At 37.3% G+C, this 25,083-nt stretch overlaps 2 protein-coding genes across 2 annotated transcripts; one reads left to right on the top strand and one right to left on the bottom strand.

Annotated features, from left to right (window-relative positions):
• Positions 1-7,462: 7,462 nt before the first annotated feature.
• On the top strand, positions 7,463-22,600 carry LOC131331357 (sm-like protein LSM3A). Its single transcript, XM_058365253.1, has 3 exons — positions 7,463-7,581; positions 20,377-20,472; positions 22,293-22,600. The coding sequence occupies exons 1-3, from the start codon at positions 7,465-7,467 to the stop codon at positions 22,371-22,373; spliced, it is 294 nt and encodes a 97-aa protein (XP_058221236.1). The 5' UTR covers positions 7,463-7,464; the 3' UTR covers positions 22,374-22,600.
• Positions 22,601-23,486: 886 nt separating this feature from the next.
• Positions 23,487-25,037, bottom strand: LOC131331356 (UDP-glycosyltransferase 91C1). The gene has a single exon (XM_058365252.1). The coding sequence runs from the start codon at positions 24,987-24,989 to the stop codon at positions 23,568-23,570; it is 1,422 nt and encodes a 473-aa protein (XP_058221235.1). The 5' UTR covers positions 24,990-25,037; the 3' UTR covers positions 23,487-23,567.
• Between the last annotated feature and the right edge of the window lie 46 nt (positions 25,038-25,083).

Below are 25,083 nucleotides of genomic sequence, written 5' to 3'. Positions count from 1 at the left end.
TGTATATTTGAGTTGGGGTTTCAATTGTTCATTTACATTTTTGTATTTTGCCCCTTATGAAGCTTGCTCGTTAATATCCCACGGAATGCCGCATCTAACAACTGACTTAAACCATTGATTTGAAGGCATGATCAAATTCATCCAAATTAGTGAAATCGCCTAGCATTACCAATTGGTATGCGTATAGAAACTTCCTGATTTTAAAAGGGGAAAAAAAAAGAAGCTACGCATGTTGGAGTCTAGCTGGGCTCGTTTCGGAATTAAAGAGGTAATTTGCCCCTCCATTTTGTTGACTATAGAGTAAAAGTAGGATTCATGTCTTTTATATTGTCTTACTTTTAGTGGAAGTAGAACTTACTGAAAACGCCAGAAATTGAAGTTGTGGTATAATTTGCATGTTTACTTAGTTTAACTTAACATAATTTTTGTTTTTCCTAAATGAGAGTTGGTGCTATTAGAGGATTATTTGATGCACAGTTTGCATGCTTGAAAAACTAGGACTATACCAATCTTTACTTTTAATTGATTGTGGGCTGGTCTTTCTAACGTTTATGGATTTGTTAAGTTAAACTTGCAGTCTAGTTTCATGTTCTTTTTCTTATAGTTCTTTGGTAGTACTTCAGGGAATCCCTAAAAACATTAATCGATTGAGATATCTTGTAGTCAGTTAAATTTCATTAATGTTGTTGGGGCTTCTCTTCACTCATTGGGTTTCATCATGATCCACCAACAATTAGCTGTGAATTATTTTTGAACTTTGTGATGTTTAATAAATCATGTGAATATGTACAGAAACACCTGAAGGAAGAGTATATAGAGATAGACTGGAGTTGGATAGACTTACTAAATCGAATGTTCGTAGAATATATAGCTGGGATTGATCAATTCCTTACGTTTGCAGACAGTAAAAGATATGAAAGTTTGGTATCTGTGTAGGAATTGTGGGAATCGTTATTATCTGGCAAGAGTGGTGGTGCGAGAGCATCTAATATCCAATGGTTTCTTAAGGAATTACAAGAATTGGGTTTATCACAGTGAGTCCTACGTTCCTTTGCATTGCATCTAAAGTTTTGGCTTTGTTTTCTTGATTCAGCCGAAGCTTACCTGTGCGAGTGCCTAAGGTCATAAGAATTACATATGGCGATTATGTACCAAGGTTTAATCTATTTACCCTGTTACTTTGTTAACTTAAGTATTAAGTTATTTACCCTCTCATAGTCTCATTTTTTCAAGTACTTGCAACTTTAGTTATTATTTGTTTACAGTGAGATGAAGTAACACTTGTTACTTTCTGCAAAGGGACCGCCACCTACTCACAGATCTCCCTCTTAACCGAGGGACCACCTCCAGCTTTCTTCTTAATTTGTTTCCTTTTATGTTTTCGTGTTCCCCTGCTGATGCTTGTGTTTAATTATGTGACCCATTTGAAAATTTGTAGTGATTCACAAACTTCATATCAAACAAGGTAGTTCAAAGAAAAAAGTATTTCCTGGCATGACACGCCCAGTTATGATCTCGTCAGAGGAAGGTAAAACCTTTGATGGTAACACAAGGAAATGCATTCTTTGCTTTGCTTTGCTTATTACTTCAGTAGGCATAGGAAATTTATTAATCATGTTTGTTTGTCCATTGCACTGCACATGAGTTAAAGTTTCCATGTTTGTTTGGGGAGTTTAACTTTTTGTTAGGAGTATATTATGTAACATTTATTTGTTTATTTTCTTGTTTCCAGAGAAGGCTACATGGAACTCTTATACAATGCTAGGTGAAGAACTGCTTTAGTGGTTGGAGGGGTGAGTACCTATTGTAATACCCTGTTTCATAGTTTCGTTCTTTGTTGCCTTCATATTATTCTGTAGGTTTCAACTAATATTGCTTCTTTATTTGGCAGATGTTGAGAAAAAGATGGTCGGAAGAATATGTTTGATTAAGGCGCGCGTGCAAAGATTATTTTGGGGACTCACTTGTGTTTATTTTCTTTGACTTGTTCATCCTTTTTTTTTCCCTTGACTCTATTTTATTTTGAGTACGGTTATCTATGAACATGAATTTGGATTGCAAAAGTATGAATTATTATTTCCATTCTTGTAAGGACAATTTTGCTAGTTTATGAATTCAAAAGTTCTGTTTTGTCTGGATATTAAGGTTCAAAAGGTTTTCGAGGCAGGAATTTTATTTTTTTGAAAAAAATACTATTATTTGCGACAGGGTTATACCGTGGCTAATAAAATCTATTGTTTTTTTAATTTTTTTTGCGACGGTATACACCTGTCGCGAATACTACCTTTTCCCGTTGCAAATACTTTGCCACAGGAAAAACCCGTTGCAAAAAGTATTTGCCACCCCACCATCTGCCACCGGTCATTCCCGTCGCGATCCCGTCGCAAAAGGGCTTTAGCAACGGGAATCCACTATTCGCAACAGTATTTTCCCGTCGCGAAGAGTATTATTTCTTGTAGTCTTTGAACTCTCCATAAACTTGGCCACCTTGTGCTGCCGGTAAACGATCTGCGACAGCGCCATGATCCATCGCCGCACCACCGTAAATTCTCTGCCATCGTCCTGGCGTATTCTCACTCCAGAATCACCGACGGAGGGCTGATGAAAGCCATGTTGGCAGCGTTGAAGAGGTTGAAGTAAGTGGCGGAGACGCCAAGGTGTGCCGCGAGCGGTGGGAGCCAATGGGAGGTGTAGTTGTAGACGACCCAGTCGGGCCTCGGGTTTGTGGATTTGAGGAAACGGGCCAGTGGGGTTTTCTATGGGGGTGGGTGGGTTTGGGGATTCTGGAGAGGTTTCTTGGGGTGAAGGAAGCTAGGAGAGTGGAGAGGTGGTTGAAAGAGATGAGGTGGCCCAACATGAATACATGAAGAAGAAGAACACCACCACTATCACTACCACCTTCTTGATTTTCCGTGGGAGGGAGGAGGTCGAAGAAAGTGTTGAGTTATCCCTTGGCTGTGTTTAATTTGTAATTTTGAGATTTATTTTTTGAAATAAAAAAGTTTTATAAATTTGTGTATTTTTTCGTTTTTAGTAAATTTTTTTGACATTTTGACAATTTTTTTTACTTTTTGAATAAATGTACGCTATGTACATCCAAAAAGTATAAATATAAGTAAAAAATTTGACAAAAAATCACTAAAAACGAAAAAACACGGATGACGAAACAGTCAAAAGTTTTGGAGATATTATTTCTGAGAGGATAACCAAACAAAGTGACTACTTATCAGGTAAGTATTTTAGGCTCTGTTTGGAACGTCGAGAAAGTGAAAGAAAAGAAAGAAAAATTAAAATTTGTCCCTCCAATTGTTTGGATTGAAGAGAAAAAGGAGAGAAAATAAAAGAATTCAAAATTTATGAATAATAACATTTCTCTCTAATTTTCTTTCTCACTTTCTATCACTTTCCCTAAAACTCAAACAAAGCCTTAGTGCTATTATGGAGAAGGAGATTACTGGTGGGAGTGGGTGCCAGACTACTGCCAGTTGACTGCCTTTCAAATTTGTTTGGAAGTATATCTATATTATTTTAATAGAGTGATTTTTACTAAAAATGTCAGGCGCCGCTATTCGCAGTTCTTTATTTTCTTCCATAGCCCATTACATTTTCGGTAAATGGTTGTTGAAAATCATACATAACATTTCGGTAAATAGCTGTTGAAGACAATATTATATTTCGGTAACTACATGTCGAAAATATGTTCAATTTTCGGTAAACAACTGCCGAACATACATTTTCGGTAAATAGCTGTTGAAAAAAGTATTACTCCTATATTTCAGTAATTAGATGCTGAAAATATATCTCATTTTTGGTAACTAACTGTTAATTATAATTGAAAATTTTTAACGAATTATAGGAAAAAATAAAGACCTACAAATAGCGGCGCTCAAAATGTCTTATTACCACGTAAAAGGAGAGCAACCTCTGTAAAGCTAGATATCGTGCTTCTTAAGGGATCCCATAGCTTAGGTGCGGACTTTTAACTAGGGCCGTTGGATCTCGTCATCCAACGGCGAGAAAAGGGAGGAGCAATTCGCGGGTTAAACTGGGGCTTTCCGGGTCATAACCACACCTCACACGCGGGTCAAAACCCTCTTTCCTTCCCACTTTCTGTTTCACGCCTCCTTACCAGAGAGAGAGAGATAAGAGAACGACGAAAAAGATCGAAGAAGAAGAAGATCGAAGAAGGTATCTCTCTCGTTCGATTTAACCTTCGATTAGTAGAAATTAGGGGCAGAAATTTCGAACCCGAAATTAGCGTTATGGTCATCACGCACGCACAGAAATTGGGGCTTATGTGGTACTAGAGCACTGGTCAAATGATCCCATTTCTGTTTAATCTTCTCCAACCCCCTATCTCGTGTTTCTGCTTAAAGTTCTTTTTCTTTTGCTGACTAGGCTTCGATTTGCTTCGATAACCCTATCTCGTGTTTATGTTATATATATCGATGAATTGATCCATGGTATGATAACCCTACAACATCATCATTCTTTAATTGAAGAATAAGAAAGTCTGGAATTGAATTGAACTAATAATCAACATCAGTGTATGATTTTTGCTCTCCTGTGCTTGAAAGGTTAAAACAAAACTTTCAGGTTTTCCAACCATTGTTATGACCTCACTCGAGTTACTTATTAATGTACTGTCATCTCTTATTTTTTAAAGTCCTCTGTAGACTTCTTGCTTCATTCAAATTGACACAAACTCTGTTAGTTCTGATCTTAACTTCCAATATACAAATCATTTGATTTCGATTTTGGATGATGTGATTTCTGAACTTGAGCTACATAGATTTATCCTCCTTTTTCAAAAGCGGAATCAGGGCGGGTTGCCTTTTTGCGCCAGGACCTTAGGGGCATAAGATGGGAGGAGCCCTACTAGCCTTCTGAAATTCCTTGATCAAGAAGAAAGGAAACCTGGGAAGGAACATGGGCATATTCACGTATGGAGATGCGAATCCAGGGAGGCCATGGATGTCGCGGCCTGGCCAATCATATTGTGGTTTCCGGAACCCGACAAAAAACCTCCTACAATGGAGCGGTTCGGGCCTTATATGCTCAAAGTCTTCCAAAGGGAGCCTACGAGCACGCAAGAGCAGATATTACGCGAGGCTACGAAAAAAAGGGAGAAGGCAATTTACCAAGGATAGAGATTGATGAGAAGGATTTCCCCAATGAAAGTGGTCCACGAAGTTACTTCAAGCCTGGTGACCTAATGGGCAGAGTCGGCAGACTCTACTTGTTATCTTCGGTTCCAATGGATCATTGAAGACTGAAGCTTTCAACACTTGCTCACTTCCTCCTATTCAACCTTTTAGGCCCCGTTTAGTTGCCAGAAAAGTACAAAGTACAGGAAAGGATGGGAAAATCAATTTTTCCATAACTTTTGTAGTGTTCAATTGGCAGGAAAGTAGTAAGAAACTTGTTTTTAAGTTTTCCTGCAAGATTTACTTTCTTACAAAAATGATCCGGCCAAAAGCATAGGATTTTGTCTCACGGGAAAAGTTTTCTCCATTGTGGGGCCAAAATAATTGGTGGGTAAGAATAAAAGTGAATGACGCCAATACCAAAAAATACGAATTAGATTCTTAGAAAGACACTTTGAGATTTACATGAGTAACAACAATTTCGACTACTATGGTGCTTTCTGAGATAATTGTTTTGGAAAAAGATTGGTAGTTTATTTTTTTTGGAAGTATTTATTTATCTTGTCATTGGTCTTCAATTTTGTTTTGTACTAACTAATTTTCAGTGAGTTTTTGCGTTGGCAACTAATCAAGCACGGTTTAATATTTATTTATTTAGTTATCATCTACTTATTTTTTAAACTTCATTTGTACGGTTGATTATCAGAGAATGTCAATTTAAATGGGGGATTTGCATGACCATTCAGAAATATAGCAAATTGAATATGGAATTGTGAGTCAATTTTTTTATTTCATGTTAAGGCTTTGCATTAGATAAAATACATTTTCCGTGTGTTAATTTTTGAAATATGATAGCCTATTATTTAGATCTCAAAGTTACTTTTATTTAAAATTAGCCATGAGAATAAAAATAAAGAAGTTTCTCATAAGTGTCTTTTCCGGGAAATGAACCACTAAACTTTAGTTTTTTTGCAAAAAAAAATTGTCAAATGAACACTCACAGGAAAATAGATTTTTTTTTTTCCTTTATTTCACTTAACATTTCCTGAGAATAACTTTCCAGTACAACATTCCTGGCAACTGAACAGAGCCTTAGAGTTTAGGAAATTGGTCTCATATATGGATTTGTTCCAATTTTTGCTCTTAAAATTGTTTGGTTTGTTGTAGTTTTTAGACCTAGAATGAATATCGAACTCATATCTATTCACTTTCCATGCAAGAATTCAAGCTAGGCGTTAAAATTTGTGGGAAGTCATTCTTCTATTTAGCTTGGATGTGTGTAGTCAGTTGAAGCCATGTAAACACTAAATTCTTTTTCTTGGAATTGGTTTGGCTGATTCTTATGATGCAGTTGGATAATGAAAATGCTCACTAGTTTAGGAGGATATCCTTCGAAAGGAAAACATGGCATATTCAAGTCTCATCGTTTTGTAATTTGTACCCACATTCTCGGTTTCACTTGCTATCTCTATCTCACACACCCACACAAATTTGTTGGTCATGTATATATGTATATGCATTACCCACCTTCAAAGCTATTGTATAAGCACTTAGCGCCACCCATTACTGCATTTTTTTTTGTGAATTTGTTTTTTGTTTGTCGCATACCATGTGTTCGTAAAAATGGGGCAATGAGGAGACAAATTGTTACAGTATTACGGTAAGATTCTTGTTTGCCCTAGTCCACCAATCAAGTTTATGGGAAGCATGTCGCAATATTGCCAATGGAAACACAACAAAAAATAGTATGACTTGCGTATGCTCTTCTAGCATTCTTTATTCATGATTGGTATAAATTTCAAGTAACGGTAGTTTAGTATGGTGACTTTTAATCATTCTAGTGCTATGCCTTGTGGTGATTGAGTTTTCAATTTTAGGTTAATTGGATTAGACCAAGCTTGATCTTAATATGACTATGAATGGGTTTAGGCTAGAAATTTGTGTTATGCTGAGGACCAATTTCTATCTACTTTTGATTCCTTCTTGGATGGGTTAGGTTAATTGCATAACTCAAATTTCACTTTGCAATCTCAATATGTTATCCCCATTCCCACAAAAGTTATGCAGTGCCCATAAGATATGCAATGGCAAGTAACGCAATTATGTTGTGACTGTTGTCTCTTACCTTGACAAGCTATACACTTCATATTCTTTATACGCATTCTCCTGGCTATTGTATCTCACGAAAATTTGAAATCACCTTAAATTGCCTTGGCAAGCTATACATTTCCTATTCTTAATAAATTTGCCTATATTTTGTTTATCAATGTGGATAACATGTCGAAATTGACAATTAACCCGAAATATAGGTTATACTATGGGGAGCGAAGAAGATAGCGCAGTGAAAGAGCCACTGGATCTCATCAGACTGAGTCTCGATGAGAGAATCTACGTCAAGCTTCGATCTGATCGTGAACTCCGTGGAAAGCTCCACGTATGGATTAATTCTCTCTCTCTCTCTCTCTCTCACTTGATTTTGCACTTATTGCTCCGTAGTACTAAAATGTTTTTGCCTGGGTTTCTTAACTTGCAGCTCCTTTGAGACCTTGATGGAATTGGGTTTAGATTTGAACTTTTGTTGTTAATCATGACTAGGGTTTAGGTACGATCAAAAAAAATCTAGGGTTTAGATTGACATTGGTGCTGAATGGAGCCTTACTCTTTTAATTGACTCAAAACTAAATTCTCTGAGTAAAACCTCTCTACAATCACTCAAGTCTTTGACTCAAACTAATACCAAATTGAGTTTTACCTAAATTTTTCGCCAAATCAAGGGGGACTTATATTTTAACTCAACTTTTTAGGACTTATTTTGCTATTTACAACTATGCTATTAATGAAGCTTTTACTTCAAATTTGTGTGGATGTTCGAGTTTGTCCATTGGAGTATTTATATCAAATGAAGCTTGTGCTCAACAATGTACTAAGATTTGAGTAAGGGTTGGAGATGCTCTTACTATATTTTGCGATGGTATGAGTGAAATTTCAAAGAGTCGCTACTTTGTCTTCCTTTGATTTAGCTAGACTTGCTTGATTTTGTGTCCAATGGGTCAATGGCTCCTCCAATTTTTTTTTTTTTAAGGGACTAATAGTGTACTATTATAAGGCCAGCCACATTCTATGGCACCAAGTGTTGGATTACTAAGAAATAACATATGAGTAAGATGAGTGTAGCTCATATGGGAATGTTGAGATGGATGTGTAGTAAGACTACGTGATATTGAATTAGAAACAAACTCCTTCGCAGAATGGTAAGGTAGCACCGCGAGAAGATAAGCTGAGAGAAAATGTATTAAGGTGGTTTGAATATGTCTATCATAAATCACTAGATGCGGTAGTTAAGGGTAGCTGTATAGTTGTAGTAGAGGGTAGCAGTAAGGGAATGGGTTGATCAGAATTGACTTTAGAGGCAGTAGGTTGAAAGTATTTAGGTTTGTTGGATATCAAGGAACACGATGTTCTCTACAAAGCTTAATGGAGAAGACAAAGTTTTTGCCGACCCCAATTGACTGAGACTTAAAAAGCTCGGTTTGGTAGGGTTTGGTTTGGTTTAAGGAACTCAACGTATTTGTTACCCAAACAGCAACCTAGGGGGGGGGGGGGGGGGGGGGGGGGGGGGGGGGGGTGTGAATAGGGTTGCTAATTAAAAATTACCAATAAAAAAAAATACAAAGGCAAATAACCAATTAGCAAATATATAGAGAGTTAAGAAGCGCAAAACCAGTTTATAGTGGTTCGGTCTGAATTTGACCACGGTCCAGCCTACTCTACTTCTCTCCAAGGTAATCGCTTGAAGGTTCCACTAATAAAAATGGAATTACAACAGTAAGCCTTGCAGGTGCTTACAATTACCAACTCTCCTAGCTTTCCAGAGGAGCTAGACAACCGCAAGTATTTAAAGTACAAAATCCTCAAAAACCCCTTCCAAAAACAAAACCCCTGTTTTTGGAATTACAAAACCAGTGCTTGATTTCTCAAACACTTAATTTCTCAAAAGATAATAGAATTTGTAGCTCACAATTACAACACTCCTTGAAGAGTAGATATAACTATTTTGCTCACAAATCTCTCAAAGTAATTGTATGAAAAATGAAGTGTAGGAGAGGGTGAAAATTGCTCTTGTAATGCTCTGTGTATTTTCCCTGCCGTGGCTGGGGTGTTTTCTTCTGGTGCAGAAGCCTTTCTTTTATAAGGAAGAAAATAGGAACGTTGTGTTCTTTCCGTTGAGTCGAAATCTTTCTTCTGCAACAATTGATCTTCATTAAATGCACCTTATGAACGTTGAGCCGAAATCTTCAGAAATTTTGATCTCCAATGATCCCATGTAGGGGTGATACCGGTCCGGTTTCGATCGGTTTCGGCATATTTTTCGGTCGAAACCGGTTATCCGGTTTGGGATTTTTGAAAACCGGAACCGGTTGAGATAATACGGTCCTGTTTCGACCGGCTCAACCGGTTTCGGTCCGGTTTATCCGGTTTCTCGTTCTGCCAATAAAAAACCACCATACACGGCCACCACCACCATCAGGCCATCCCCGCCGTCGCCACCATCGTGCGAACAAGAGGGATGATGGGTTTTGTAGATCTTCTACTTCCAGATTTTGTGGGATGTGTGTGTGTGTGTGTGTGTGTGAGAGAGAGAGAGATAGAGAGAGAGAGAGTGACAGACGGAGAGAGAGGGACGAAGAGACTCACCCTTGGGTTTGGTCAAATCGCCATGGAGGAGTGCTGAGTGAAGTCGGCGTGAGAGAATGAGATGTGAATCTGGAAAAGTTCTTAGGGCTAGTGTGTATATAACTTTTATGTATTTCTATGTAATAAATATATTTATTCTATGATAAAAACACAAGTAGTTGTATGTCCAAGCAGTAAAGAGTCCCTCTTTCAACTTGAAGCACGCGAGTTCGAGTCCTACTACTTGCAAATTTTTACACATATGCATTAATCCGGTTCGGTCCGGTTTCGACCAGTTTATAAAACACATAAACCGGAAACCGAACCGGTTTTAAGAATATTAAATTTTATAAACCGGATCGAAATTATTTGACCGGTTTGAAAAATTCGGTCCGGTCCGGTTTTTCCGGTTTCGATCGAATTTCCGGTTCCATCTAACAGCCCTAATCCCATGTATTAACTGTGAAGCCTCAAAGTCAATAGTGGAGGAGAGGAAACGCTATTCGGTCAAGCTTATTAATTACTGACGCTGGTTCTTGAGAGTGACAGAATGAGCCTTGGCTCATTTGCTTATGACAAGAGTAGATCATCCAAGTCAACAAAGGTAGAAAACAAAACTGACATGCTCCCAATTTAGGAAAAATAAAACTTTAGACTTAAATGAAGGAACTGTCCGACAATGTCCAATGTGCAAGTTTTACTAGTTGGCCAAAATTATTGCCAAAAAAAAAAAAAAATTTCGACATTTATCAAAAAGTGTTGTAGTCCAAAAAAAATTATGCAGGGCCAATCGTACTACTTGTCGAAAAGTAAAAAGCTTTTCATAAATCAAATTTTGTCGTAGAACATAATCAAAATCAATTATATTTAACAATCTCCCCCTTTCTGATGATGACACAAAATATGATTTTTTTTTAAAAGAGTGATAAGTAAAGAGTGAGCGAATGCTCCCCCTACATATATGCTCCCCCTCAATATATGCACCAATAGCAGTTATATATGATCAACGAGTAAATATAATAATCAACACATCATAGTAATCAAATTTTAAAGCAAGATAGATCAAATTCAAATAAAACTTCTCTTTTTCTCCCCCTGTGGCATCATCAAAAACAAGAAAGCTCAGAGAAAAAAAATATGGATATGGTTCCAGCACTATGGCTCTCTTGCCCTGTATTACTCTATCTTCTTTCATCGAAAGCTTGGCGTCTTTGATTTTCGTATTCTCGAATGATGGCTGCTACAGCGGCAGCTACAATGCCAATCCAATACCACAGAGTATCCACATTTACATTCCACCCGAACCATGGTGGTATTCTCATTGTAAGTAATGCACACAGTAGAATGAAAATAAAGAGTTGCATCCAAAGGGTTTGGATAAACATTCTTAGCTCTACTCGTTCGATGTCTCTTTCCCAAAACTCAAGCGGTAACCCTTGCGGTAAGTTTGCCATTGCTCGATTTGGAAGGATAGCGATTTGGAGAGAGAGAGAGAGAGAGAGATGAAAAGATAGAAATTGTGTGGTTGAATTTATAGAGGATGAGAGAAGTGTGTTGAGGAAGGAAGAAATTTAAATTTTGAAAATTTTAAAATGAAGATAGGGGTTGCCGCGTCGAATAGGACAAAAATAGGGTAAGAAAATTGTGTTCGGATACTTATTACTGTGTCCCCTCAATGTCTCACAGAATTGAATATAATATGTTCGGAGTGTGATTTATTAAACACTATGATGGTAAGTACTCCAAAAAAAAATGATTAGACAAGTAATACTAATTTTAACTAAAAATCCCCCAAAAAAATATTTAGAATGGATTAGACATCCCGAGTTCTCTTCGGATAAAACAAAATTGTTCTTCAATTAGGGGTTTTGTAAAAATATCCGCCAATTGCTTGTTGGTACTGACAAAATCAAGAATAATATCCCCTTTTTGAACTTGATCACGTATAAAATGATGTCTAATTTCAATATGTTTTGTTCGAGAATGTTGAATGGGATTTTTTGTTAAATTGATTGCACTTGTATTATCACATTTAATTGGAACATGATCATAATGTAAATTAAAATCCTCCATTTGCTGTTTGATCCATAATAATTGAGCACAACAACTACCAGCAGCTATGTATTCAGCTTCAGCAGTTGATAAAGCAACAGAATTTTGCTTTTTACTAAACCAAGAAACTAATGAGTTTCCAAGAAATTGACAAGTACAACAAGTGCTCTTACGATCAGTTCTACTGCCAGCATAATCAGCATTAGAAAAACCAATTAAGTCGAAAGAAGTATTTCTAGGATAAAATAACCCCAAATTAGGAGTTCCTGCAAGATATCTAAAAATACGTTTCACAGCTTCTAAATGTGATTCTTTTGGATTAGACTGAAAACGAGCACATAAGCACACACTAAACATAATATCGGGTCTACTAGCAGTAAGATAAAGAAGTGAACCAATCATACCTCGATACATTTTTGTATCTACTGATTTACCATTTTCATCTTTGTCGAGTTTAGTGGTTGGGCTCATTGGAGTCTTCATGATCTTGAATCTTTTGAGAAGTTCTCTCGTATACTTTGCTTGATTAATAAAAATTTCATCTTTTGATTGCTTGATTTGGAGCCCAAGGAAAAAGTTGAGTTCTCCCATCATACTCATTTCGATCTCCCCTTGCATACACTTAGCAAACTCTTTGCATAATTTTTCATTAGTAGCACCGAAGATAATATCATCAACATAAATTTGAATAATTAGCATGTCGTGATTTTTGATTTTTATGAGAAGAGTAGTATCCAATTTTCCTCTAGAAAATCCCTTTTCGAGTAAGAATGAACTAAGTCTATCATACCATGCACGAGGTGCTTGTTTCAAACCATAAAGCGCTTTTGAAAGTTTAAACACATGATCAGGAAATTCATGATTTTCAAAACCAGGAGGTTGTGTTACATAAACTTCTTCTGCTATGAAGCCATTTAGAAATGCACTTTTCACATCCATTTGAAAAAGTTTAAAGTTTTTAAAACATGAAAACGCAAGTAGCATGCGAATAGCTTCTAGTCTGGCAACAGGTGCAAATGTCTCATCAAAATCAATGCCTTCTTCTTGATTATAGCCCTGTGCAACTAATCTAGCTTTATTTCTAACAATGTTTCCTGATTCATCCAATTTATTTCTAAAAACCCATTTAGTACCAATAATGGTGTGATCACGAGGTCTAGGCACTAAATCCCAAACTTTATTTCTTTCAAATTGACTCAGTTCTTCTTGCATAGCTAAAATCCAATTTTCATCATTTTCAGCTTCTAAAAAAGTCTTAGGCTCAATTTGAGAAACAAAAGCTAAATTGCCACAAATATTTTTAAGAGATGAACGAGTAGATATACCTTTCGAAACATCTCCAAGAATCAAATCTTTTGGATGATTTTGTATGAATCTCCATTCTTTAGGTAGATCTTGATTGCTGATTGGATCTTGTGGTTGATCAAGAACCACGTCATCCTTCGCTTGAGTGCTCTCCTGTTGGCTTTCACCATTTTCTTTGCTAAAAGTCAAGTCTTGCACTTCCTTTATGATATCTATCTCATCATCATCAATTATAATCTTGGCAGTAGATGGATTATATTCATCAAACGAAACATGAACAGATTCTTCTACAGGTAAAGTGCGTTTGTTGTACACTCTATATGCTTTACTTGAAGTTGAATATCCAACAAAAATTCCTTCATCGGATTTTGAATCAAATTTTCCCAAATGATCTTTTCCATTGTTTAAGACAAAACATTTACAACCAAAAGCATGAAAGTAACCAATGTTGGGTTTTCTGCCGTTCTATAGCTCATATGGTGTCTTTTTGAGGATAGGTCTAATCAAGACTCGATTTAAAACATAACAAGCGGTGGTAACGGCTTCTGCCCAAAAGTATTTGGGTAGAGAGTTTTCACAAAGCATTGTTCTAGCCATTTCTTCAAGAGTTCTATTTTTTCTCTCAACTACCCCATTTTGTTGAGGTGTGCGAGGTGCAAAAAAGTTATGATCTATACCATGATCAGTTCGAATATTTGCAATAACAAATCCTTTTTCATTTTGAACTTTTCTACATAGTTTTGTAAAGGAAGTAAAAGCCTCATCCTTAGTAGCTAGGAACAGAACCCATGTAAATCTAGAGAAATCATCCACAACAAGAAGACAATAGTATTTGCCGCCAAGACTTGCTGTTCTAGTAGGACCAAATAAATCCATGTGTAATAGTTGTAATGGCCTTGTAGTAGAAATAACATTTTTAGATTTGAAAGAAACTTTTGTTTGTTTACCTTGTTGGCATGCATCACACAATCTATCCTTTTCAAATTTGATTTTTGGAAGACCAACAACTAATTCTTTTCTAGAAAGTTTTGAAATCGCATCCATGTGTGCATGTCCAACGCGTCTATGCCATAACCAACTATTATTACTCATTGCAGAAAAACATTTTACACCTTGTTTGCTCAAATCATTTAAGTTGAAAACATAAACATTTTCAAGTCTTTGGCCAACAAATAATGTTTTGTGTTCTTTGATACTCTCAATGATGCAACTAGATTTTTCAAAAATAACTTTGTTGCCCTTGTCACATAATTGGCTAATGCTAAGAAGATTGTGTTTAAGACCATCAACAAATAAGACATCTTCTATAACAATAGAAGGAGATATACCGATATTACCTATACCGATGATTTTTCCTTTGCTATTGTCACCAAAAGTTACGAATCCTCCATCTTTTGGAGTTAGAGAATTGAAAGCCTTTTCATCTCCCGTCATATGCCTTGAGCATCCACTATTGAGGTACCATTTACCTTTAGTTGATGTGGATTTGAGGCACACCTACAATAACATATCAAGACTTGATTTTTGGTACCCATATCATCTTGGGTCCATGTTGGTTAGCTTGAACAGGGTATGTTTGGTTCTTTTGAACCCAAGTTTTGTTAACATAAACAGATGAAAGTCTCTTCATAGGGCATGATGGTGAAATATGTCCTACTATACCACAATAATGACAAGTAATTTTAGGAAAAATAGGTGAAGTGCTTTTATCAAAAAGATTTTTGTAAAGATTTTTATGTTCGTCAGGATTATAACCAATTCCAGCTTTATGAAAAGAACATCTTTGTTTTCCAAGAAGTAAGTCTAAGGCTTCTTTACCCTTTGTTAATTTTTCAAGAGATTTAGTTAAATCATCAATTTGTTTATGCAAAAAATCAACATTTGAAGCTTTTCTTAAATTCTCATTTTCTTTTTCTAGAGCATTTCTCTTTGTAATTAAATCTTTAATTTGCTTATCAAAAAGATCAGTGTTAGAACTATTTTTAAATTTTTCATTTTCTTCTTCTAAAGCATTTTTCTCGTCAATCAAATTATTCATTTCATTTGAAAGTTCTTTGGCGAGTTTCTTTAAAGCTTTATTCTTTGATTTTACTTTTTCAAAATCAACTTGCAAACTTCTAAAAGCATTTTGTAATTCATCAAATGAAAGAGATGAGGAGTCATGATATACCTCATTTTCTTCCAGTGCCATTAAACAGAGGTTTGCCACTTCGGCTTCCTCGTCACTTTCTGAGCTGCTATTGTCACTGTTGTCCCAAGCTGCTACCATTACTTTTTTTTGTCCTTTTTGCTGAACCTTTTAGACTGAGGACAATCAGCTTTCATATGGCCTGGTTTTCTGCATTTGTAACAGATTATCTCATCACGTTTGCCTTCATCTTCTTTGTTCTCATTCTTTTTGAGAAATTTCCTTCCTTTCCATCCATTCTTTTTCTTGAGAAATTTCTTGAAATTCTTTGTGATCAAGGCCATATCTTCATCGTCATCGCTCTCATCATTTGCTTCTTCGGTGTCCTTTGATTTACTGGTAGTGCTTTTTAGAGCAATGTCTTTCCTCTTTGTATCGACTTCCTCATTTAGCTTGCGATGTATCTCTTCTGTCATGAGAGTGCCCATAAGTTCATCCATAGTGCATTTGGAGAAGTCCATGGTTTGCAAGATGATTGATGCCCAGTATCCCAAGACTTTTCCATGGACCTGAGAATCTTTCTTGCCATTTCTGAGTTAGTATAAGATTTACCAAGAGATTTTAAACCATTAACGATATCAGTAAATCTAGTGAACATATTAGAAATAGATTCTTCAAGTTTCATTTTGAACAATTTATAATTGTGTACTAGAATATCTATTTTTGATTCCTTTACTTGACTGTTTCCTTCATGAGGAGCTATCAATTTATCCCAAATTTCTTTAGCAGTTTCACAGATATAGATTCTATTATATTCAGCAGAATCTAGAGCACAATATAAAATATTCATAGCCTTGAAGTTTGATTCTATATTACGCATATCTGCATCATTCCATTCAGCCTCAGTTTTGACCACATAGGTCTCTCCTACAATTTTCATAGGGATGTTGGGTCCGATCGTGATAATTTTCCATAAACTATAATCTATGGAGTGGATATAAATTCTCATCCTATTTTTCCAGTAGGCAAAGTTTGTTCCATTGAACAAAGGTGGTCTGTTGGTTGATAGGCCCTCTATGTGTGAGGATGTGGTTGCCATAATCACTCTTAGATTGTGAAGTCTTTAGACAAGAGTCCAAGCTTTGATACCAATTGTTACCCAGACAGCAACCTAGAGGGGGGGGGGGGGGGGGGGGGGGGGGGAATAGGGTTGCTAATTAAAAATTACCAATAAAAAAAACTACAAAGGCAAATAACCAATTAGCAAATATATAGAGAGAGTTAAGAAGCGCAAAACCAGTTTATAGTGGTTCGGTCTGAATTTGTCCACGGTCCAGCCTACTCCACTTCTCTCCAAGGTAATCGCTTGAAGGTTCCACTAATAAAAATGAAATTACACTAGTAAGCCTTGCGGGTGCTTACAATTACCAACTCTCCTAGCTTTCCAGAGGAGCTAGACAACCACAAGGATTTAAAGTACAAAATCCTCAAAAACCCCTTCCAAAAACAAAACCCCTGTTTTTGGAATTACAAAACCAGTGCTTGGTTTCTCAAACACTTAATTTCTCAAAAGATAATAGAATTTGTAGCTCACAATTACAACACTCCTCGAAGAGTAGATATAACTATTTTGCTCACAAATCTCTCAAAGTAATTGTATGAAAAATGAAGTGTAGGTGAGGGTGAAAATTGCTCTTGTAATGCTCTGTGTATTTTCTGTGCCGTAGCTAGGGTGTTTTCTTCTGGTGCAGAAGCCTTTCTTTTATAAGGAAGAAAATATGAACGTTGTGTTCTTTCCGTTGAGTCGAAATCTTTCTTTTGCAACAATTGATCTTCATTAAATGCACCTTATGAACGTTGAGCCAAAATCTTCAGAAATTTTGATCTCCAATGATCCCATGTATTAACTGTGAAGCCTCAAAGTCAATAGTGGAGGAGAGGAAACGCTATTCGGTCGAGCTTATTAATTACCGACGCTGGTTCTTGAGAGTGACAGAATGAGCCTTGGCTCATTTGCTTATGACAAGAGTAGATCATCCAAGTCAACAAAGGTAGAAAACAAAACTGACATGCTCCCAATTTAGCAAGGAAAAATAAAACTTTATGACTTAAATGAAGGAACTGTCCGACAATGTCCAATGTGCAAGTTTTACTAGTTGGCCAAAATTATTGCCAAAAAAAAAAATCTTTTTCGACATTTATCGAAAAGTGTTGTAGTCCAAAAAAAATTATGCAGGGCCAACCATACTAGTCGAAAAGTAAAAAGCTTTTCATAAATCAAATTTTGTCGTAGAACATAATCAAAATCAATTATATTTAACAGTATTGAATTTTTTCAAATACTATACAACATCACACTTGTCCGTTTCTATCATCTACTTCAAAAGTATTGCCAAACTTAATTCCGGTTGATTGGGGTGGTTGGATTTTGGACTTCATATATATTATTCATGGACTAATACTGTGGTTGCAAAGTAGATTGTTCGGGGTTTAGGTTAAAGCTTGTTAAACTTTCAATACACAGGGCAAAGTCAAACTGGTACACATGTTAGTTATCTTTACACATGTGCTGTTTAAACTTGTGAAAGAGATCTGTTCAAAAAAAAAAAAAAAACTTGTGAAAGAGAGGATACAAGGTGCCCCGACCATTTTAGTGCTGAACAAAAGATCGGTTTGATTTTATCAAGAGTTCAAGCAAAAGTAGGTACATATTTAAGGCATTGTCGGCATCTGAAGTTAGATTGTAGACTACCGTACTTACAAGTTGTAAGATTAGTTGTTAAAGGCGAGAAGTGCACTGAGGCGGCAAGGTCTTGTGGGGCCTAGGCATTGGGCTGGGCTCTGGTTGCGATCGAGCGAGACATTGTAACAACAATATAAAGTATAACGTTCAAAAATACAACATGGGCAACATTGGTTACACACTAATCGCCGTTCCAAAAATTCTACTAAAAGGATCTACTGAATGTTAAATAGTCAAGACTTTTTTTAGAGAAGTACCAAATAGTCAAAAAGAAAACACAGAGAAAGGGAAGAGGAAATGTTACTTATAAAAAAAGAGGAAATGTTGGACTAAGCTCTTGGCAAGGGTGAAAGAAGAGATATTTCCAGACAATTACAGCCATTTACAGCCTAAAATACATGTATAATGTGTTTACCTGAATAAAAGAGTATATTTCAGGGCATTCACTACGTGGAGCTGCCCCTCAGTGTGTCAATGTACAGCATTGTGTTACCCAAATTCTTTGGGCTCGCATTTTATAGGATGATTCTATTTTATTAGTTGTACTATTTTTGAGGTAAAACTGTTGCTTTTCCCCCCTGTTAGCATGTGTCACAAAGTGCAAGTATTGGGTATCTTTTTTTTTAATCAGCCAAAAAAGTTCCCCTATCATTAATAACGATACATATAAGAAACCTTGTAGTAATACACCAAGGAGCTTTGTAGCATGGACACGACACGACACCGACACACGAATTTTTAAAAAATGGAGGACACAACACTTTAGGGGACATGTTTTAAAAAGCATATATTTATACTATCACATGTTGAAAAAGTAAAATTACAAGGTTCTAATTGTAAATATGCAACGCCACATATACGTTACCATCATCATATCATTCATAAAAGTATTTGATCATTTTTGTGCCTTTTTAACCAATAAATTATCATCCGTCACCCAAAAAATATGACTTAAGTTTTAATTGGATCCTACTCTTTTTTTTTTTTATCAACCCCGACTTGTTTTCCAAGTGTTTGAGAGTGTCCATAGCATTTTAAAGTGTCCCTGGAGTGTCCAAATGGAAAACATTGATAAAAATCTAGGACACTTGGAAATGAGTGTCGAATACATGTTCGAAAAGTGTCGGTGTCCGACTCCGACCTCTGAAGGGTCCATGCTACATAGCCAAATAGCGTAATACAAAGAGGACAAGCTCAACCAAATGGGAGCATTATACAATGAAAATAAGTTCAACCTATCACTACAGATCACCTCACTTTTTTTTTAAGAAAAACAGGAAAAACAGAAAAACTGTTAGCAAGGAGCCAATAGGACACCCAATGGGCCAAAGGCCCAACACCCAAAGGGTCAAAAGCCCAAACCCCAAAACAAAACAAAAACCCTAAGCCTACAAAAGATCCTCCGCTGCCACCGAGCCACCGCCGCCTCAGAAAGAAACCCTAAGAAAAGACATGCAATTTTCAAACAAAAAAACAAAGTACTTTCGTGCATAATTTTTTTGATTTCTTCGCGCTGAATTAAAAATCTAATTGAGTTCTCTAATTTGGTGCGAAGAAACTGAAAAAATTATGCATGGAAGTAATTCATTTTTTTATTTGAAAATTGCACGTCTTTTCACTTGGGATATTTATTTAGGGACAGCGGGAGTATAATCTCAGATTATAAAGATCCATTTATTTGGAATGCTAGGAAAGCTGAAACTCTTATGTATTGATGTTTGTTAGGTGAGCATAGCATAGATTGCTTGAGTTCAAGCATGTGTGGTGCAGTAGTGACTCTTTGATTATCGTATGAAATAGGAAGTGTGAGGAATATAAAATGTTTTGCCAGTTCCTCTCAAGTGTTGTGTAATGGACAATTAGTTGTTGCAAAAGAGAGAATTTTTATTCAAAGGCATATGCAGTTGCAGAACTTGGCCTTTCAATCCCGGGATTATTTGTGCCAATTTTTCATGCTTATCAGACACCCCGTCCTTTTGTAGTTGCATAATTGTGGTGACCCTCTAGTACCCCATAATAGCAAATAATATTCTTTTCCACTGTGGTGAAAAAAGTCCCTAGTTAAGACAAACCCAACTAAACATATTCAATGAGAATGGTGTCCTACTCTTTTAAGACTCAAAAGTTCTTTCATTTTTCTTTCTTATTCTTTTAGCCATTCTTTCGTGAAGACCATGATCAGTTTCTTATAATTCGCAAAGTGACATGACTACAGTGCATTCAATTTTTCATATCTTCAGTATTTTGTTTTTTGATGCTGCACCTTTATGTTATGGACTCGATGTTTTTTCCCCTTTCGTGACGGTGATGGTGATATTGTTTTGCAGGCATACGACCAGCATTTAAATATGATACTAGGAGATGTTGAAGAAATTGTGACCACAGTGGAGATTGATGATGAGACCTATGAGGAGATAGTTCGAGTAAGTTGTAATTTCACCTGGTTATTGCTCTCACTTTCTATTACCAAACGAAATGGTTGAATGGTGGAGTAGCTTTTTGGAGGCGAACTTCGCTAAGCTAATATATAGAAACCAAGGTAAGGTTTTGAAACTCGTACTATACCGGCCAGTACGAAGCAGTATTTACCAAATCCAGTATCCTACACCTCCAATTTCGTTTAGTACTGGCCAGTACCGGTCAATACCCGACTACTTAGGTACCAACTAGTACTGGTCAAAATCGGACGGTACTGAACTACTTCAGATTTATTTATTTCTGTAAGGAAATGTATGTGTGGTGCTAAATTTTTTGATATGAGGAAATAACATTGATAGCCATAAATCCGAAACAGTATCTGGTCTTTCACCGGTACTGGTAAATACAGTACCAATAGAAAAACTGGTACTCTAGCCAGTACGGTATTCAGAACCTTGGTAGAAACAAAACTATATAGATGCCTCAAATAATGTTATTGTGCAAGGGCAGTTTTCAAATAAGGTGGACCATTTACTTAGGAGTTGTGCTTTGGTAGCTATATATGGCCATAATTACCACACAATGTCTGAACTGTGAAGTTGGTATCAGAGGTCAGGTTGGTAAGGACTTAGGTTTAAGTGTTTTTGTTTGCACTAGCTCCCCTTTTTGGTTGCATTCTATGCATGTACAGCGGTGTGCACGTGAGGAAGGGTGTTGGATCGCTTGATATACCTTGTTGAGAACATTTCCTAATCGTCTCATAGAGACTATTGCATGGGTCACTGGTCTCCACAATTTTCTTTCATGCAATTTATGAGGTCTCAGGAATAAGTAGATGCTTGTGATTTATCGCCACTCTTTTTCGTACAGACAGCTTTAATCCCCTAGCATTTTATGTTTGAATATCTTGTTGAGATTTCGGAATGCTATTTTTATTTTTTATTTTTTTATTTTTCTTGGGGTAACAATTATTATTTTTTCCCACCTGGCTCTTAGGAACTTAGTCAAAAGCCAGTTAGTTGAAACTCAAAAGTACGCTGTCGAATATAGCCCTCTTTTGCTACAACACACCAAGTTTAGCATGTTTCGTAAATACTATTGTACCACCTGAATCTATGTGAAATCCCCATCCACCTGCCTCCATATATCTTGTCTTAACGATCATGTTACGTGTTTTATAGATGTGGTATATTCGTGGCGGGACTCATCAGTTACACCCCATTCCATGTATAAGACACTTGTATAAATTACTGGACACGTACCCCAATACCAGGGGAACGTACATGCGAATCACTAAGACTAGGCATATTTGAAACACTTAAGAAGTATCAAAAATATGTTTTACACATTTATCCATTCTTGTTAGAGTTCTTAATTTCAAGAATTCTAAACATTCAGTCATCCATCTGTTTAAGCAATTTTCCCCCCCAAAAACTAGGGGTAAGGCATTTTTGTCCACACTTCTCTAATATCTCAAACTTCGAATTGTTTTTTTTGCCTGCTTGGCAACGATATAATATTAGTGGATATGTAATGTTAAAAACCAAGCAGCTACTATTATTTTCATTTTTAAGGTACTAATAGTTATTGTTCTGGAACTACCTTGTCATGTCTGAATTTTGTAGGGAAATCCTATCTGCTTTGCTTGTCTGTTTCTGAAGCTAACTGATGCCACACAAAGAACACTTATTGTGCAATGCAAATGTAGTTGGGACACTGTTGTGGAAAAATCTGATTAGAATTTCTGTCTTTTAATTTCTTCCTCTGGGTAGTTTTTGTTTATTCTCCAGTAATTTCTGATGCCCTTATTGTGTTTATGTTTCAGGCAAACAAGCGGACAATCCCTTTTCTTTTTGTACGGGGAGATGGCGTGATACTGGTTTCTCCACCTCTGCGGACAGCTTAATGGAGACAACAGTGCACATTTGGCAGGATGGTATCATGTTTGAATCGAATGTTAGGCTCTTGCTATTAGTCAGTTTTCAACGATTTCCTTTCGACTTAAAAAATTCTGTAGTAATAGACTATATAACACAACAGTGCATTATGAATTTCACCACGGGAATTTGGTTTTTTCAGTTTTTGAACTATATATTCAGTGGCAATCAATACACATCTGCAAATTTAAAATGAGACTTTCATCCATGAGCAAATGCCACCCTTACCAATCAAGTTCTCTTGTCTATTTCTATGAAAGCGCGGCAAGAGAACTTGGCATCGATGCATTATTGTACATTATATATTCTTGTAAGTTTAGGTCAGAATTGTTGTTGTAATAGCAATAGATGTATGTCAGCTTTTCGTTTTCGATTTCAATAGTGTTAGACCCCCAGGAACTCTGTTCGGATGGGGTAACCAACTTTTTCCTGGTATAGTATGAGGCATTTTTCCTCCAAAGATGTGTAATATTCACTCTGAGATCAAATAAGTGAAATTTTCTAAGCATAAAGTTGATTCAACTGGTTACTTTCTTCCGAGTGTTGGTATCTGGTGTGTCCTTATGTATGGTCATGTTACACCTTGATTCTGATTTGATATGTTTTTAGGCCATTCTATTTGCCTCCGGTTTTTTTTTGATCGGTTAAAGTCAGTTCTATTAGAATAGTTAGATTAGCATCTCAGAATATGAGTTGAATTTTTGACCACCTTTTTCCTAGCACTGAAAGTGCACTCTTTATATTGTTGGGCTAAATTCCTCTTGGGCCCTTGGCTATCAACTCAGACTTACTTTGTGATTTACATGGGAAGGTCTATTGTATAGACAGCCTTTTTATTTGACTGAGGTAATGGTTGTAAGTTCATCGCACTAATAGTTGTAAATCTAATAATACCACATCCCTAAGGTTTTTTTAATTTTATTTTATACATATTGGTGTTATGTTATCCCTCTTAATTTTTATGGTCCGAGTTGAGGTTGATGGAGAGGTAATTTAATTGTGACAAAACACATACATTTCTCTGTTATCATTCTTCAGATAGAAACAACCTACTCTGGTAAAAATTTCCTGAAGAATAAGTTAAACTTAAAAGTAACAAACATGAGGATATCATCAACTACGTACATATCATCAACAAGCTGCATATTATAGACCATTTATCATTATTTGGATGGTCTGTTTTCCTCAAAGTAATGTACAAAACTGTCAACATAACGTTCATTTATATACTTATCCCCAAACAGAAATTTGGCTTCTCTCGCATTGGCCCTCAGTGTCTCCCCTTCCTCACTCTCCATGGCCAGTCTAACTGAGTCAGAAACAGAGTCACTTGTAAATGTCCCGTCCCACTCGTTCCTTGGTATCTCCACGCCGAGCTTCTTCCCCGCCAACAATCTAGCATTCAACCCTTGGTCATTCATCACAGGAAACAGAATCAGAACTCGCCCGTAACTCAACCCCTCAATCACTGAGTTCCAACCGCAATGAGTCAAGAAGCCCCCGATAGCTGGGTGACTCAATATCCTGGCCTGGGGTGCCCAATCCATATAAACCCTCCCCTGGTCCATAACCCGGTTCACAAACCCATCTGGCAGCATCTCTAACTGGTCTCGGATCGACCCAGGTGGCTTCCTTAAAACCCAAAAGAAAGGCAACCTGGATCGCTCCAACCCTAGAGCCAACCCAGTGAGTTCATCTTGACTCAGCGTAGCCTCGGTCCCGAGTGCAACGTAAACGACCGAGTTCACTCGCTGCTTCTCTAACCACCCCTCAATTTCTCCCCACTCCGCATCATTTCCTCCCTCCTCATTACTCACCAATTGTGGTGGCAAAAAACCCAATGCCACGACCGGTTTATTATAAAGCTCACAAACTATATCAAACCACTCCGGTTCAAACTCGACACAAGTCCGAAACAAAACGACGTCGCTCCCTCCGATAGAAACCGCAAATCTCTCAACGTCATTAGTTCCCGACTCATTCCCCTCTGAACTCTCAAAATACTTGGCCACCTCGTGACGCCGGTAAACGATCTCGGACGGCGCTGTAATCCAACGTGGCACCACCGTGAAATCTTCCGCCGTCGTCCTGGCGTACTCTGGCTCCAGAACCATCGACGGAGGGCCGATGAAGGCCATGTTGGCGGCGTTGAAGAGGCTGAAGTAGGCGGCGGAGACCCCGAGATCTGCCGCGAGCGGCGGGAGCCAGTGGGAGGCGTAGTCGTAGACGACCCAGTCGGGCTTCGGGCTCGCGGATTCGAGGAAGCGGGCCAGTGGGGTTTCCAGTGAGTCGAAGGCTATTTTGAGGAGTTGGGCTTGTTGGTGTGGGATATCCATCGAGGACTCGGATAGGGGTGGGAGGTTTTGGATTTGGAGGTGGGGGAGGGGGATGAGGTTGATGAGAGAGGAGAGAGAGAGGGGTGTTTTGGGGAGTCTGTTGAGGTTTCTTGGGGTGGAGAGGAAAGAAATTTTGTGGCCTTTGGAAGCTAGGAGAGTGGAGAGGTGGTGGAAAGGGATGAGATGGCCCATGGCTAGCCATGGGAACATCACTACATGAAGAACACCACCGCCTTCTTGATTTTCCATGGGATAGGAGGAGGTCAAGGAAAGTGATGAGTTGTCCCAGTGGTACTTATCAGGCGGAAATTCTAGGATCACATCCACATGCACATTCATATAC

Source organism: Rhododendron vialii, chromosome 6a, assembly GCF_030253575.1.
Source record: "Rhododendron vialii isolate Sample 1 chromosome 6a, ASM3025357v1".
Lineage (NCBI taxonomy): Eukaryota > Viridiplantae > Streptophyta > Magnoliopsida > Ericales > Ericaceae > Rhododendron > Rhododendron vialii.
This window is presented reverse-complemented; position numbering and strand designations above follow the sequence as displayed.

Excerpts from the sequence above, each read along its gene's own strand:
- LOC131331356 (XM_058365252.1), bottom strand. The coding sequence starts at position 24,989 with ATGGAAAATCAAGAAGGCGGTGGTGTTCTTCATGTAGTGATGTTCCCA.
- LOC131331357 (XM_058365253.1), top strand. The coding sequence starts at position 7,465 with ATGGGGAGCGAAGAAGATAGCGCAGTGAAAGAGCCACTGGATCTCATC. Across the intron at positions 7,582-20,376 it reads AACTCCGTGGAAAGCTCCAC|GCATACGACCAGCATTTAAA; the intron begins GTATGGATTAAT and ends ATTGTTTTGCAG. Across the intron at positions 20,473-22,292 it reads CCTATGAGGAGATAGTTCGA|GCAAACAAGCGGACAATCCC; the intron begins GTAAGTTGTAAT and ends TTTATGTTTCAG.